The sequence below is a fragment of the Vespa mandarinia genome, chromosome 2 (assembly GCF_050613455.1).
Source record: "Vespa mandarinia isolate Hongniang chromosome 2, ASM5061345v1, whole genome shotgun sequence".
Taxonomy (NCBI): Eukaryota; Metazoa; Arthropoda; class Insecta; order Hymenoptera; family Vespidae; genus Vespa; species Vespa mandarinia.
The window spans coordinates 8,257,501-8,275,000 of record NC_140811.1 but is presented as its reverse complement, the minus strand read 5'-3'; the positions used below and the strand labels follow the sequence as shown (position 1 = coordinate 8,275,000).

General features: G+C 41.3%; 1 protein-coding gene across 8 annotated transcripts in view; it reads right to left on the bottom strand.

Annotated features, from left to right (window-relative positions):
• Positions 1-17,500, bottom strand: part of LOC118439698 (uncharacterized) — a 69,511-nt gene that overhangs the window by 16,088 nt on the left and 35,923 nt on the right. For 6 of the 8 annotated variants that reach the window (XM_035861657.2, XM_035861658.2, XM_085655336.1 and 3 more), the window contains exons 2-3: positions 2,551-2,602; positions 80-319 (exon numbers count right to left, since the gene is read on the bottom strand). In XM_035861657.2, the coding sequence (XP_035717550.2) occupies positions 80-319; positions 2,551-2,602 (292 nt within the window). Of the gene's footprint in view, positions 1-79; positions 320-2,550; positions 2,603-3,018; positions 3,079-17,500 lie in introns of those variants that run through there. The other 2 variants (XM_085655334.1, XM_085655337.1) reach the window with 2 other exon arrangements.

The window sequence follows — 17,500 nt, the reverse complement described above, 5'->3', positions numbered from 1 at the left end:
AAGATAGACAAAGAAAGACAGAGAGAGAGAGAGAGAGAGAGAGAGAGAGAGAGAATGATTGGGTGAAATAAGGTGTTACCTGTAAGAGTGGAGTTGTTAATGGTGTTGTTTGCCGTGGAAATAGTCGATTGGCTGGTGACAGGTGTGCCAACTGTGGTGGCCGTGGTTGTCGAAGAGTTATTTGGCGAGAGGGCCGCGTTCGCAGCCTGCGCCTGTACCTGTGCCTGTGCCTGAGCCTGAGCCTGAGCCTGCTGTTGAAGATTATAATTCCACGCTAGCAGCATCAGCTTCAGCTTATCCGCGTCTTTCATGAGCGCGCCTGCCGGAAATTAAAATGTTTGATACCAATTTGCTTTAATTTATTATGACAATTATCAATTATATTCGATCTTACGGTATCGAAGTTTTCCATATATATATGAAATAAATATATATATATATATATGAAATAAATAAATATATATATATATATATATGAAATAAATAAATATATATATATATATATAAATACATATATGTATTTATTCGTAAACTGGAGAGTGAGAGAAAATTATCTTCTTTGTTCATCGTCTTTTTCTTTGGAATTTTATTTTATTCTTTATTTTTTTCTTTCTTTCCTTTTCCATTTTCGCATTTCCTCGTCAAAAGGGATTTCATCGAATGGAAATTTTACAGACGAAAACGTGACTAAGATATTTAAAGTCATCAAATGATATCGCTAGATCCGATAAATTCTCTCGATCGATAATATATCAAATCGATAATAAATATTTTTAACATTTTAACTGCGTCTTTCTCGTAAAGAAAAAAAAAAGAAAACTAACAAAAGAGAATACATACTGTAAAAATTAAAGAACGAAAACAAAAACAAAGAAAAAAATAATAAAATAAAAAGATAAACAAAATAAACAAAAGAACAACGAACTTAATTTTTTATGACGTTCGCGATCTCCCATCCTTCCCGTGTGTAAAACCGTTTGATTTGGCTATCACGAAATTGATCGCAGTGACAGCGAGAAACGAATTAACTTTGGAATACTTCATTGGATGTATTTAACAATGCAACAGGTCTAATGGCAAAGATTAGTGTATCGCGCATTAGTTTAATCGTAGGTGACAGAAAACGAATAAAACGGAACAGATAGAAATGGACAAAAACGCAGATAGATAGATAAATAGATAGATAGGTAGATAGATAGATAAATAGAGAGATAGAGATAGACAGAGAGAGAGAGAGAAAGAGAGAAAGAAAAAGCCCGAGAGAACAATAATTGTAAATAAATAAAAGAGAGAGTGAGAGAAAATTATGCGGATAAATCGAACAAATCGATCGTCATTTTAACGATGATTTCGCGGCCTTCGCGGTTCGTACTTAACGATTAATTTCGCTAAAACACCGAGTCATAATTTATCCCTACCCCTTTCCCAAACGTCATCACTGCGATCGATCTCGAACGTCGTTACGTTATTGATTACCCGTGTCCGTAGGATTCGACGTTGCGATTAACAACGTTCTACCGATTGAAAACCCATCCATCTATATGTTATATGTATGAGAAAACGAGTGAGAGAGAGAGAGAGAGAGAGAGAGAAAGAGAGAAAGAGGGGAAAAAGAGAAAGAGAGATAGAGAAAAAGAAAAAAGGACAGAGGGGAGAAAGCCAATGGAGTGGCTTTCGTTGAGCTTTTCATCAATGGGAATTCTAGCGCATGGATTTTCTCTTTTTACTGGTTAACAGCTTAGTACGTCATAGGTACTCGTTAATATGAAACATTTATTGATATTTATACGTTAACCGAGTCTTGTATATATATATATATTTTTTTTTTAATTATATCGTTGAAGGAAATCAATGATTTCAATGGTTCTTTATCATGATATTTTGAAAATTAAAATATAATTGCAAAGACGTAATTTTGAAATTAGCAAAATAAATTAAAAACGATGCATGTTTTCGAAGTTACTTGTCTATACAGATTCTCGCAGAATAGAATTAGAAAAATAATTTGCGTAAAATACGATCAATGTTAAAACAACAGTACTCGAATGGAAGATGCTACGAAAGAATTCGAGGGATATTACAGGGGAGAGAGAGAGAGAGAAAAAAAAAGAAAAAGATCGAAAATGGATTTAGAGGTGGACGGGTTATGGGAGTTGCATGACGTCTAAATCAATAATACAGAAACGCGTTCCTCTGCCACATAGTATTGGGGTCAGATTCCCAAAATGGGTACAACCTGACCCGAGAAAGACAGAGACTGAGAGAGAGAGAAAGAGAGAGAGAGAGACAGAGAAATAGATAAAGATAGAGATAGGTAAATGGAAGGAGTTATAGAGGCAGAGATGTCTAGTTACATATATTTATGGTACTCGTAAATATATTCTCAAAAAGTTAATTCATATAATTTAAATAAAACAATATATTTGTGATATGTCATAATCGATCGAGAGATCGAAGTAAAATCATCGGTGAATTTTGAAAGATTTAAGAAATAAGTAGAGAAAGTTTCACGTTATATAAAATATAAACGATGAAATAATTTCTGCTCACTTGAATAGTGATCGTCCTCGGATATATCAGCCGGCTCTGTTGAAATGTTTTCCTGTAACAGATAGAAAATCGGCTCGTTAAAAATAAAATACATAGATTAACAATTTGATTATGTCACGTAGAGAATTTGCAATGATGTAGAACAAGTTGTACATTCCATGGTAAAACAATAGGAACGACGAATTGGTTGATACACATATATTTTGCTTCATTCGTTATGATTCTAGGAATTCAAAGAAAGAGAGAGAGAGAGAATTGGGGTTGGGGGAAAGGGGGATAGCAATTAACGTTATTAGATTCACATAACTCGAACGATTCGAAATGGAAATAATATTCGAATTGATCGTTGCGAAAAAACGCGAAAATTATTTAGTCGCCGTTTTATGTCAGCTTAAATATTCGTAGGTAAACACACACACACAGACACACAGTCACACACACACACACATGTATATAGATCGCATTTACTTTAAGCGGGTGGAAAACTTTTCTGTTTGCGAAAGCCCTTCTCATAAAAGCAAGACTTTAATACAGCAGAGCCGCGAAATGGCCGTGGACTTTATTGGCCCGGATCAAGAGTCCGTCTGTCCAGCGCCGGCATGCGGCTTGCGGTTTGTCCAAACGCAATTTACTTACGACTCGGCGCTTCTGCGTGCCGAGAAAGGCTAACTCCTCGTCTCGTCGAAAGAAGACTCGAGAACGCGCCAATGAGATTTAAACCGTCGCATTTTATCCGACCGTTCTTCTTAGGCCCTTTAAATCCCCCGTATTTTATCTTATCTTTCTCGTGTGATACAAAATTTTATTATCTCGTACGAGAGAGAAACAGAGAGAGAGAGAGTGAGAGAGAGAAAGAGAGAGAGAGAGAGAGAAAGAGAGAGAGAGAGAGAGAGAAAGAGAAAGAGAGAGAGAAAGAGAGAGAGAGAGAGAAAATAACGGCGATCGATAATCCTCTTTATCGTCTCGAACGATCGTCATTATAATATACTCAATTTCAATAAATTTTCTAGTAATTTCGTATTAATTAGACGTTAACAAAATTCAAATGATATTCCTAAATCAAAAGAAAAAGGAGTCAAGATAGAAGAGGATAATGATCGGCTAACAAAGCGCGATTTAATCGATCTATAAAGCAAACAAGTCGACCGATTAAACGATCCCACCGAGCATGCCGTTGGTGTCGTAAGTCTCGCGTATAAAGGAATCGACTGGAAGTCGGTGCGAGTGCAAACAACGAGGACGACGACAACGACGACAACGAAGGCAGCAACGGCAGCAGCAACAGCAGCAGCAGCAGCCTCTCCTATCTGTGTCAGGTCTCGTGTTGCAACTCCAGAAGGTCGACCGGTATACAACGTGGAGAGCACGACCAATTGATACCGAGCAGAACTTCGTGTCGAGGCCCAGAGAGATCTTTCGTACACACACGACAGAAATGAGCGCCGGTGGCCTGACTTTACGCCCGTCTCCAGATATGTTATACTACTACGTACATACGCTGTTTCTCTCTCTCTCTCTCTGTCTATCTCTCTCTCTCTCTCTCTCTCTCTCTCTCTCTCTCTCTCTCTCTCTCTCTCTCCTTTCGTCGTCCGCAAAAAGTATGGCTGACGTAACCGAGAAATTCCGACGAGTCGCCGGACACAGAGACGAGGATGAAAAAGAGAGAGAGAGAGAGAGAAAGAGAGAGAGAGAGAGAGAGAGAGAAAGAAAGAAAGAGAGAGAAAGAGAAAGAAAGAGAGAGAGAGAGATCATTTATCGTAGAAACGTGTGTGCAGTTTTAAAGCACAAAAAGGTACGGAAGACTATAACGAATATAAAGGAGAATGAATAATTATTACAAGGTAATAAGAAATAGAAAAGTGAAGATAATAAAAGCACCGATCAAAGACGATCGAAAAAAATATTCAAGTATCTATGATCTATCTTTATGGTCTTTAGTCGATCTTTCGGATGTTAGATAAAAGAAAATTAAAGAAAAAGGAAAAAAATCATTATCCTTATTATTTTTCACATTTTTTGTAGATATCGTCTCGTAAGAATATTCAATTATTTCTCTCAAGCGAAAGAGAGAGAGATAGAGAGAGAGAAAGAAAGAAAGACAGAGATGATCGTACGAGATATCTCAACTTTTTGACTGCATAATATCTATTACTACCGTGGTGAGTAAAAGCTAGGGACAGAGAATCTATTTAATAATCGCTGGAATTTATTGGCAACGAACGAACGAAATTTCTTTCCTAGGTTGATGTTAGGCGAATATCGAAAGGATAAGAGGAGTATAGTACGTTATTCAGGACGTAGCTATCTCACCTTTGAATCCAAGATAAGAAGATTAATAAATATAAATCGACTTTTTATCTCGTCGAGTGAAAAGAGAAGAGAAGAGAAGAGAAGAGAAGAGAAGAAAGAAAAGAACTGGAGAGAATCGATTGATCGGTAGATATCGACGACATTTTTTTCCTACTGAAGAGAAGAGATCGATTCAGCCATTTGAACCATCCTCGAGGGAAAAGTTGGCGATGATCGATCGCCGCGCTTGGAAATGACAATTATAGCGAGTTTCCACCCGAATAGCAGCACCATCTGATCACTTCAACCTGTTGCTGAATGCTTTAAATCCGACCCCTCTTTCTCTTCCTCCTCCTCCTTCTCTTCCTACTCATCCTCCACCTTCTCGGTCTCCTTCGATCAGAATTCGGAGAGAAATCTAATTCCGTCGTTGATGTTCCTCTTGCACAGAACGATTTCAGTTACCAATAAATAATCTCTCTCTCTCTCTCTCTCTTCTTCCCTCTATATATTTTTCTCTCTCTGTTTATCTGTCTCTCTCCCTTTTGATATCTTTTTTCTTTCTCTCTCATTTTGTTTCATTTTCTCTTTCGTTCTACCAAGGTGGCGGCGCATTTCGCTTCTTTCTTTCGCATTCTGTCCGTCTCTGTCTGTCTCTCTCTCTCTCTCTCTCTGTTTCTCTCTCTTTCTTTCTCTCTGTCTCTCACCTACGCACGGGCCGCCCCACTTCCGGCGGATGTACCCTGATAAATGGGAATCTCACTGCACGAGGCACGGCCAGTAGTCAGACTCATATACCTACACCTACTCGGGTGCGGCCACGCTTTACTGGAGAGAAGCTTTAAGAAAACGAATATTGTTTCCCTTATGTCTTGACTTTTAAAACGAACAAGGAAAATGGAAATGACGAGAGCAAGAAGTCAACAAGGAAACAAATTATTTGCCATCGTAAACCTTCTTTTTATTTTTCTCTCTCTCCCTCTCTCTCTCTCTCTCTTTCACTCTCTTTCTCTCTCTTTTCTATTCTTTCATTTTTTCTTTCTGTTCGTTGAAATAAACGATTTGCAGCAGACTCGTGGAAATCTCGAGATCTCGATCGTTACTCAAGGAAGGCACAACTTCTTTTCCTTTCATATAAAAACATATATATATATATATATATATATATATATATATCTTCTTTTCTATGTGCATACGAACACGAGGTCGCGTTGAAGTTGACGCGACTAAACGAGTCTACGAGACGTAACGCCCCTCCAACGACGCCACGGTTCCCTCCCGCCATCGTCGCTCTCGTCATCGTCATTCTCCTCGTCATTCTTCTCGTCATCGTCCTGGAAAAATATGCATACGAACCGTGTATCTACGTGGGAACGAACGAGTTACGTCGACTCGTTGCAGAAGAAAGGATATGGTAGGAGGAAAAAAGAGAAGGCAATAATCGCGAGAGTTCCTCTTGCTCTCATTGGCGAGCCTTGAAAACCGGGCCTATACAGTGAGAAAGATAGATAAAGAGAGAGGGAGAGAGAGAGAGAGAGAGAGAGAGAAACATTTGGAATCGTCTTGGACCGAGGAAAGCGACATCGTTCTGTTGGAAAAAAGAAGGAAAAAAACAAGATAGAGAGAGAGAGAGAGAGAGAGAGAGATAGAGAGAGAGAGAGAGAGAAAGAGAGAGAAAGGGAGAAGCGAAGAACACGTTGGGGAGATACGGTTGGAACATTTGTTTAGTTGGCTACAATTAAGCCACTTGGCGGCAATTGTTTGTCGCTCAGCACAGAATTCCGCTCCCACCGTACGCGCGAGTAGTACGGCTCTTATAAATACGTCGCGTGTACGTATGTACGATCGCGGCTCTCTCTTTCTTTCTCTCTCTCTCTCTCTCTCTCCCTGTCTCTTTCTCTTTCCTTCTAGTCTCTCTTCGCTTCACCTCGTACCACCTCATCTCTCCGCCACCTCGCTCATCTCGAGCGCGCTCGCGCACACCGATCACAGCGGTCAAGAGCTAGAGCACAGTGTGCTGTTGTTGTACCAACTCGCCACCAACACAGCAATTCCAGACGATAAAGCGGAGCGAGTTGTTGGGGTTAAGGGTCAACCGGGTCCAGTAGCCGGTGTCCGACCAATCAGCGCCCGGCAACCGACCGGACACACTACGAGATCGGCCAAGACGATTGCCTTTTGTCTCTCATTTTTTCTCTTATTTCTTTCTCATTCTTTTTATTTTTATTTATTTCTTTTTTCTTTTCTTTTTTTTTCTTTTTCCCTTTTTCTTTTTTTTTTTTGTACATATATTTCTCTCTACTCCGATATCGTCGAGATATATTTATTATCGAGATCGATTACCTTTCGATACGAGTAACGAGATATTTCTAGGTGCTAATAAAATAGATTTCCGCATATACGTCGAGAACGCAATTAAGAAACGACTTCATCTTTCGAAGCGTGTACACATACATACATACATACAAATATACAAACATACATACTATATACATATGCATGTGTATACATATATATATATATATATATATATTGCGATGTTTCAAGAGGTTTCACTATATCCTCTCATTAAGAATCGAAAGGACTAAGTAGTGTATCAAAGAGCTATAGCTCCGTTAGAGTGATTGCTACGAGGGACCATGGAAATAGGCGGTTCCGTTGTTCTCCCATCTCTCCCTTTCTCTCTTCCTCTCTCCCTCTCCTTCTCTCTCCTTGTCTCTCTATCTTTCTTTCTTTTATCTTTCCTGCGGTTCTTGAATAATGGGGAAATGATTGCGGCCTACCGATCGTTCCTCCAACGTGTATTTTGACCGGAACAAAATACAAGCTTTCCATCTCCCTCACTTTATCTCTCTTCTCCTATCATTCTCGATCCCTTCCTTAACCTTTCTCTCTCTCTCTCTCTCTCTCTCTCTTCCTTAACCTTTTTCTCTCTCTCTCTCTCTCTCTTTCTCTTTCTCTCTCTCTCTTGCTCCCTCCCTCCCCTCCCCTGCCTCTCTCTCTCGCTCTTTCTCTTTCTCTCTCGCTCCTTCCCTCCCCTCCCCTGCCTCTCTCTCTCGCTCTTTCTCTTTCTCTCTTTCTCTTGCTCCTTCCCTCACCTCTCCTGCCTCTCTCTCTCTCTCTCTCTTTAGACCTGTCTCACACCACAGACACGTCTCCGTCGATTCGTGCGAGCGCTTCTCAATTTCGGCTCATTTGCCTACCAAATCCGACGGCGTCCTATATACGGCCGAAGAGCCGAACGATGAATGGATCCCAAGGTCGCCGGTAATTACTCGTTCGAACTCGAGGCTCGCTTTTCCCTTCGGACAAATATTTTCTCTATGCTCCGTTGCCTCTTCCCTGCAACAGCCTGTTGCAACGACAATTCTCGCCTCTCTTTTTTTCTTTCTCTTCCTTTTTTCTTCTCCTCACAGCAAAATATTCCCTTCCTCTTTCGACGTTTCAATTCCTCCTTTACCTTTGACAGTTACATGGAAATAAGATTAGACGTAAATCTTAAAAAAAAAAATCTTATGTAAAATTCTCAGGAAGAAAATCGTTTGCAGGCGAACAGAGTCTGTTTTGAAAAATCATCTTGAAAAATTTTACAAATAGAGTCATCTTTTCGACGATGGTAAAGAATGTGATCGAAGTTGAGAAAAGAAGAAGAAGAAGAAGAAGAAGAAAAAGAAGAAGAAGAAGAAGAAGAAGAAGAAGAAGAAGAAGAAGAAGAAGAAGTAACGAGTGACCAAGAACGAAACTCTCTTATCGTGCTTTTGTCATTCGAGGATATGCTCGCGGTAGATTCGCCAAATCACGCGTCGATCGACCTATATAGCACGATCAAAGTAGAAGGAGACAGAAGAAAAAAGAGAGTGGAAGAGAAAGAGGAAGACAGATATAGATATAGAAGGAGAGAAGCAAAAGAACCGATGACGTCATTGTGAACGTATGCGCCAAAGCGACTACGTCTTGTCCAGGTTGCGTCAAGGGGATTCGAGAAGAAGAAGAAGAAGCCGAGGAGGAGGAGGAGGAGGAGGAGGAGGAGGAGGAGGAGGAGGAGGAGGAGGAGGAGGAGGAAGAAGTTCGCATCGGAGGAGCAGTTCTTTTCTGATCTGAAAAGCCATTGCGTGGAGGAGAGTAGGAGGAGGAGGAGGAGAACGATGGGGTCAACCGAGTCGGGATAACCTCACACGTGTGCGCCCCAAAAAGAAAGAAGAAGAGAGGAAGAGGGAGAAGGAGGAGGAGGAGGAGGAACGACGATGAAGGAGGCAACCAGTGGCGTCGCCAAGAAAGATCGACCGTGTGCGTTCTTTGCTTTTCCTCCTGAAACGTACGCATCTACATATGTCTCGTTCTCGCTTATTTACTTATTCAAGCATTATATATATTTCTTTCTCTGTCTATCTGTCTGTCTCTCTCTATCTCTGTCTGTCTCTCCCTCTCTCTCTCTCTCTGTCTGTCTCTCTCTCTCTCCCTCTCTCTCTCTCATGAAGTTTGACGATGAACGGAAAAAAGATTAGAAAATTTCTGTCGAAATTTAGCGGAAATGAACTCGTCCTGACCAACAGTCTCTCTCTTTTTCTCTCTCTCTTTGTACCTATATATATCGGATTTAGCGAGGGGGCTCTGACCGGTTAACAAACTTGTTTCGGTTAGCTTCTCGTCTAGCTAGTTGAGTTATACGTGAGAACGAAAAATAGGAATAGGTAAGTGTCTAGATAGACCTTCAACCTATACGAAGTTGAAAGGATCTATATTCTTTACATTCAATTCATGTGCAAAGCAAAGATGCATCTATATGATATTCCTCTTTCTCTTTCTCTCTCTCTCTCTCTCTCTCTCTCTCTCTTTTAGAAAAACATGAAAACATCAAAAAGGGAAAGAGAGGGAGAAAGAGAGAGAAAGAGAAAGAAAGAGAGAGAGAAAAAGAGAGAGAGAGATTTTAAACTGAATTAATTCGCAAGGATAATTAAGATGAAAACTAAATAAGGGACAAGAAAGGGCTATAGATTAATACTGGGCAAAAAGAGATGAAGAGAGAGAGAGAGAGAGAGAGAGAGAGAGAGAGAAATAAAGAAATAAAGAAAGATGGCGAAGAAAACAAGGAGGATGGTTCACCGTGTGTTCCAACCGTTGTCGCGGTTGGCTACCTTACTTGACCCCTGCGCAACGAGGGACAATTGGGTGTAACAGTCTCCCATTCGTCTGCCCGTCCATCCGTTCTCGTCCCGCGTTCGTCCCGCAGGCCGTACGTGTCGCGACGGCACCGTGTCCGTGTTTCTCTGAATCCTCGCCCGTGTAATACATCCATTATTCTCCGAGCGTAGAGCACATGTGCGCTCCACGCTCCGGTATTATACGTTCAAAAAGCAACGAGAAAGATAGAAAGAGAAAGATAGATAGATAGATAGATAGATAGATAGATAGATAGATAGATAGATAGATACATAGATAGATAAAAAGAGAGAGAGAGAAAGAAAGAGAGAGAGAAACTTTTCTCGTGGAAAAAAGAGAAAAAGAACAAAACAGAGTGCGTGCATTGAGGACAGCAAACGGAGAACCTCCACGAAGGGGAGCGACAACGTATGCGCGTACGTAAGCATTGCCCTTGTGTTTTAAAGATGAGAGAGAGAGAGAGAGAGAGAGAGAGAGATGGGACTTGTTTCAGTTTCTTTCCAGGTCGAATCCTTGAAAAGCTTGATAAACAGTTCGTCCTCGAATTTGCTTCGGAATAACCCAAATTTATCTAATTTTCTATTTCAAAGAAAACATTCATAAGATAGTAAGATATCAGCACTCTTAGGTCTTAAGGTTGCTTTCTAAACGTGTTTAGAAGAAATAAGAGGCCTTTGGAGAGGCCAACTTAAAGCCTATCTCTTTTCTGAAAGACATTGAGATAGAGATAAAAAGAGAAAGAAATAGAGGGAGAAAGAAAGAGGTATAAGTTCACTGAGAGAACCGCCAGGAGAATATTATACTTAGCGATGACGCGTGTACACGCCACGACTAGGAGGAGAGCTCGATTCTCGTCGAGACTTCTCGTGCGAGAAGGAAGGAGTTAGAGAAAGGGTGAAGAGAAGAAGGAGGAGAAAGAGGAGGAGGAGGTGGAAGAAGAGAAGGAAGAAATGGAAGACACGCGTACCGTCCCGACGGGGAGTGGAACAAGTGCGTTGAGCTTCGATGGGGGTACCACGTTACGAGAGGGACGGAAGAGTGCATTGGCGCCGAAGGTATAACACTCTCGAAAAGTATTATCTTTTTGTCTATAGAAAATTAATCGTGAAATTTGTCTAAATATTTACGTATAAAAGTGTATTGTTATCATATTTATTTAAATGAAATAACATCACAATTGTATCTAATATTTGTAAAAGTAATTTTTTAATTAATGATTTCACTTAAGCATCTTAAGAGAAAGTACGTTTTTTTATCGACAAAAGAAGAAAAAAAAATATATATATATATATATATATATATATATATATATATATATCTGTGTATTGGAAGGTAAGAATATAGGATAAGTTTTGTTGGAAAGAGATTTCGATGGGTCGATAATCGAATGATTTAGTAGAGGCATCCGTCCGTAGGTTGTAATAAGATCGAAGGAGCTCTTACGGCAGAGTGTAGAGAAAGAGAGAAAAAAAAGGGAAAGAGAAAGAGAAAGAGAGAAAGAGAAAAAAAAGAGAAAGAGAAAGAGAGAGAGAGAGAAAAAAAAAGAGAAAGAGAAAGAGAGAGAGAGAGAAAAGAGAGAGAACGAGAGAGTGAGATAGTGGGAGAGGTAAGGAAAGAAGAGACGGTTTTGGACGCTGAAAAGTCGTAGGGTCGTCGGGTAAAGAAACGAAGGGGCAGAACGAATCGGGGAACATCGTCGGCCGTAAGTGGGAACGAACACACGTTTCTCTAACGGGCGCCACGTGTGGGTAATGTTTCGCTAAAGGAAGGCACAAACGAACGAGAGAAGGATAAGAAAAGAGAGGAGAAGAAATGAGAAGAGAAGAGAGGAAGAGAGGAGACACGGATCGACCGAATGGCAAATCGGCGTATGGCGAAGACGCCGCAACGTGTCGGCGAAAAAGCAACCTCGAGACGGGAAGAAGAGGCGAGAGATATTGAAGAGGATAAAGCGAGATGGGTAGATAAGAGGAAAGGGAGAGGGGATATCTCGCGAGACTTCGTCCTTGCTGGCGCCGAACTCTTTCCGAAATCCGCCGAGACGACGACGACGACGACGACGACGACAACGCGGAAAGTCGCACACACAATTGACGAATCCAACTGCATTATTCTAAATGGAACGAATGAATTAAAAGACAAAGTGGCAGGGTATCATGTGTTCAAAGAAACTCAACGGTATCTTTTTGTCGATAATGAATAGTGTCTTTGCTGCTATAACAATCGTCATAAATCATCGATAAGCTTCTTGCGGTTAACTTCGAACGATCTCTACGATCGAATAATACCAGCTAGAAAAGACAATTGGCATCTTCATTTTTATCTTTTAAGGTCAATCCGCACGTTTCGATTTATTCATAATATAATTTCGTGTCCATTTCGATTGTGCGACTGAAATGATTTTAACATTGTTTTATGTAATATAAATGTAAGTACACGGTCGTACATTCCCGTTCGGTCCCCGTTCTATCACCGATCGGTCATATTTACTCCGTATTCGATATCATCTGAGATTGTCATCAGTGATGTTATTTTTTAAATGACTGACAGAATTCTGATAACACGTCTTTTGTTTATAGACAAAAGAGATTTTTGATTGCTCTGCCTATTTCACCCCACCTTTTGCACTCTCGATGTCCATAGAATAATAACTGTATAATTCGACTGATAGTATATTCAACTTATAAATATGAATATAAATGAATGAATTGTGACTGAAATGACGTAACGAAAGACTTAATTGAAATGTGTGAATCAAAGCTTTATCCGATCGAGGATTTGAACTAAAAAGGAGATTAAATTATTCTCAAAAAAATAAATAATCATTCGTTTTCAAGAGGACACGGAAAAGCATGCATCTAGTCCTGGATAGACGTTCGATCTGCTTTCAAGTAGCCAGTTTATGAACCAGAAGAAAAGCTACCTCCTTCGTTTTATATTTCGCTAATTGCCCTCGAGGGGGTTTACTTACTCAGAGCCCAATAAAGACCCCGTCTCTTTCTCCCTTGCAGTTTCTCCATCGCGATCTGACCATTTCCTCCATATATGTATCTTACTATACAGTAAAGAGAGAAAGCGAAAGACGAGAGGGCGGGCGAATGAGCGAGCGAACGAATGAGAGAGAGAGAGAGAGAGAGAGAGAGAGAGAGAAAAGAACCGAATGGTAGGGAGAAGAAGAGCTGTTTTATTTTGGCATGCCATGAGGAGAAGAGGATCCTTTTTATTTCTCCAGCATCACTGCCAGCCTCCTCCACTCTCGCTTGCTATAAGGTATTCTATGATGGTTCGTCGGTTCCAACGGCGCCCCTGCTAAATGGAATACGACTGGTGTGTTAGGACGGGGAGAAAAGGAAAGAAAAAGAAAAAGAGAAAAAGCGAAAAAAGAGAGAGAGAGAGAGAGAGAGAGAGAGAGAGAGAGAGAGAGAGAGAGAGAAAGAAGAGAAGTACGAGAAGCAGCAGCGTGAGCCGCCCGCTGCTGTGTTACTGATGATGGTAGTGGAAAAAAAGGAAAGTGGAGATGCTCTGAAGGAGTAGTAATAGTAGTACTAGTAGTAGTAGTACTAGTAGTAGTAGTAGTGGAAGAAGAAGAAGAGAAGAAGAAGAAGAAGAAGTAGAAGAGAAACGTCGACGGTGGGAGACGCTGTGTAACTTCGCTTTCCCCCCTTTTCTCCCGCTTCTCCGTTCCCCACCTCCACAAAACTCTTCTCCACCCTGCAACCTCTTCCCTTCATCCTCCTTTTCCTCCACCCTTCCATTCCTTCCTCCCTCCTCCTTCTACAGCTTCTTCGACTACACTTCCTCTTTTCCCTCTCTTTCTGTCTCTCTTCTCTCTCTCTCTCTCTCTCTCTCTCCCTCTCCCTCTCTCTTTCTCTTCTCCTCGCATCGGGGATTTTTTCGAGGGCTCGGCCCGAGAGAAGCACCACGGAGGGCCGGGGCCGGGGCCGGAGAGTGAGAGAGGAAACTCACAGTCGCCAGGCCGCCAAGCCGAGCAAGCTAGCTAGCTAGCGAGCGACCGACCGACCGCAGCACTCTGGGGCCGAACCCACACCTACGGGGGCCGAGGTCGATACACGCTCCTCCACTTCGCTTTACTTACTCGCCTTCGTAAAGAGACGACACGGCTTGCGAATACAGCGATAGCTACGAACCCCCTTCTTATTTTCTTTACTTTATATTCGAACGCAACATTCTTTTTGACTTTCTCTCTGTTTGATTAAATCGTTCGGGTTAACATCGATTAGATCAGAATCGAAAGAATAGAAAAGAATAAAAAAGAAATTAAAGATTCTCCAAAAATATCAGAATTCGAGTTAATTAATTAATAATTATTTAGAAATATAGAAACATATCATAAAGGGACGTTTTATTAAAAAATCCGAGATATACAACTATTGTTCGTACTCATTGTAAATTCGAAGCCATCGCTAGGAGCATCCGTACGGGCATACAACCCACGTCGGCTTTTATATAAGAGCAAAGGAGGAGACAGAGAGAGAGAAAGAGAGAGAGAGAGAGAGAGAGAGAGAGAAAGAAGGGACAAAGCAAGAGAGAAGCCAAGAAAGTGGCGGCGGAAGGTAGAACGGTTGTCGTCGAGCGGGTGGATAGGGGGAGGATACGTGGGAGCTGAACGGGGAAAAGGCTATGGCGGGAGGGACTAAACTGAGAGTCGAGTTGAAGATCGGAGATAAAGAGAAAGAGAAAGAGAAAGAGAAAGAGAAAGAGAAAGAGAGAGAGAGAGAGAGAAAGAGAGAGAGAGAGAGAGAGACGATGGAAGTGGGAGTCAAGAACCCTACAAGGAATTAAGAGCTTATTCGTAACAGGCACCGTGATGAAGATTCTATGCCTCACAGCCACAGCTAGTAGTCGCTAAGAGCTGCTCCTCTTTCTGCCTTGCTCGCACACACTCACAGAGCGTGGATCTTTGGAACACCAATCAAGCGGCTAATAGGTTTGCCCATGCGGGCGCCAAATTGCTTTCGACGAATGCTGTCCTTTTCTTTTCTTTTTTTCTCTTTTTCTTCTTCTCTCTCTCTCTCTCTCTCTCTCTCTCTCTCTCTCTCTCTCTCTCTCTCTCTCTTATACTCCTTTCTCACGACGAAAGAAGTCGTTCGTCGTAGGACTTTAACGACCACCTTGTTTTACGTTTCACCTTAGTTTTTGTTTCTTTTCTTTTTTTTTCTATTCTATTCATTGATTGGAGTACGACTGGAGACAAGGCTACAATTTGAATTGGGGATTTCTCGAGGATTTCTTCGATGGTCCACCATACTTCCTTTCATTGTTTTGATGTGCTCGAAGATATACACATACACACACACACACACACACACACACACGTGTGTATATAATGTATATCGGCGTGTATATAGAAACGGTAAGATCGCAGCGTAACGATCGGAGTAGCGGAAGCACAACGACTTGGCAGTTACGACAGAGGCTTAAACTTTTACTGGTTTAGGAACGTCAGCGTCTGGGACGTTTTTGCTCGGTGATCTGTCGACGTTCTTTTCGCCTTCTTGTTACACACTGTTACATACTTCCACTAGTCTCCCTAGTCTCTTCGTTCCGTTATCCTATCGTATTCAGGATCTCTCAATCTTTATTTACATTCCTCAATGCTTCTACTCTCGTCATTCCTATATTTCTATCGTATCAATAATATATTTTTTTTTTATTATTCTTATACACGTCCGGCTAAAACCAACATCGAAGTTACATTGACGCGTTAAATTAACTTCAAGTAGGGCTAGGAGTTAATCACTCCTTCGTATGAGCGACCTTCTTAAAACCCATTTGAACATCTGTAAGGAATTAGCACGATTAGCTCTTATACATACTTATTAACGAAGCTAAATACTCGATGAAGAAACTATATGGAGGTTCTCAAACAAACAACGTTTTCGAATTAGATTCTTTGAAACTAAAAGAACCGAAGAGAAAAGAATTTCTTTTTCTTGATAAATCAAGTACTGATCAACCCGCATCGAATGATATTTACGACGTCTCGAAACGATTTCTCGAAGCGTCGGGCCTCGTTCGTAAATGAATTATTCAGAACCGTGTCTTAAATTATAATCGAATGTGTTCACGTTTCTACGACGTTACGTAGGAATTAATTAATCTTACGAGGTAAAGGAAAAAGTCGAGAAAAAAGGAATAAAAGAAAAAAAGCAAAAAAGAAAAAAAGCAGAAAAGAAACAAGACAAAAAAAAGAAAAAAAAAGAAAATAAAAAGAAGAAAAAAAGAAAAAAGAGACGTTGAGAGACGGAATCGTTGCGCGAAAGAATAGGAGGAAGAAGAGATCAAGGATGAGAATTAGAGCGCATGCGCGCCCTCAGGACGACATCGTAGGATTCAGAGTGGGCGCCCTTAACCAACGGCGCACGATTCGTGATCACCGAAAGAGAGACGGCAGGAAAGCGCACAGTTTAAATTTAAACGGCAGCGCGCGCGTCTCGTCGAAGTCGCCGTGGCGACTGACGCGCACACGTTCTCGCGCCACAGTCCGGCAAACGATAACCCACGTGACCTGTTCCCCACCGTATACACTATCTCTCTCTCTCTCCCTCTCTCTCTCTTTCTCTCTCTCTCCCACTCTCCCTCTCTCTCTCTCTCTCTCTCTCTCTCTCTCTTACTCTTTTTATCTCTCTCTCTCTCTCTCTCTGCTCTCTTTCTCTCTCTTCTACTCACTGTCTCTCTTACTCTCTTTATCACTCTCTCTATCTCTCTCTCCTTTTCTCTCTACCTCTCTCTCTTTCTCTCTTATTCTCTTTATATCTCTCTTTCTCTCTCTAGCTCGTTCTAACGGGTATCTGCACGACAAGGAAGGGTTGTATATAGGAACAGTGACAAAGGCGCGAATGAACGCAAGGGTGAAAAGAGAAAGGGAAAAAGATATTACACATATACATACGTACACACATACACAAGTATATGTTTATGAGAGAAAGAGAGAGAGAGAGAGAGAGAGAGAGAAACGATCGAAGACTAAAGGAAGAGAAAGAAACTGTGAAAGGTTACCGAAAGAGAGGGGAAGTGGGACACGAGAGGATAACGGAGGGGGAAGGGAGCAGGGTGAGTACCATCCAACGGACGTACGTTCAGCAACGAAAACTCAATGAACCGGTATCGATTAGCCTGCTCATTTTATTCCGGCGTCGCGTTCGTGTCGTGAACTCGTTAAACGCTCCGCGTGCGCCTGCCACTCCCTCCCTCTCTCCCACTCTGCCGCCGTGCTCTTCCTCTCATATATTCTTTCTCTTCCTCTCATATATTTTCTCTCTCTCCCTCTCTCTCTCTCTCTCTGTCTCTTGCAATGTCTCCTACCGCTAAGCCACGTTGCTCTTTCTTCTCCTCATTGTCCTTTCTTTCTTTCCAACTTCCCATTTTTCTTTTTCTCTTTTTCTTTCTCTTTTTCTCTTTTTTCTCTCTCTCTCTCTTTTTCTTTCTCTTCATTTTATTCCGTTTTACTTCGCGCAATGTTCGCAATCGCTAACGCAGT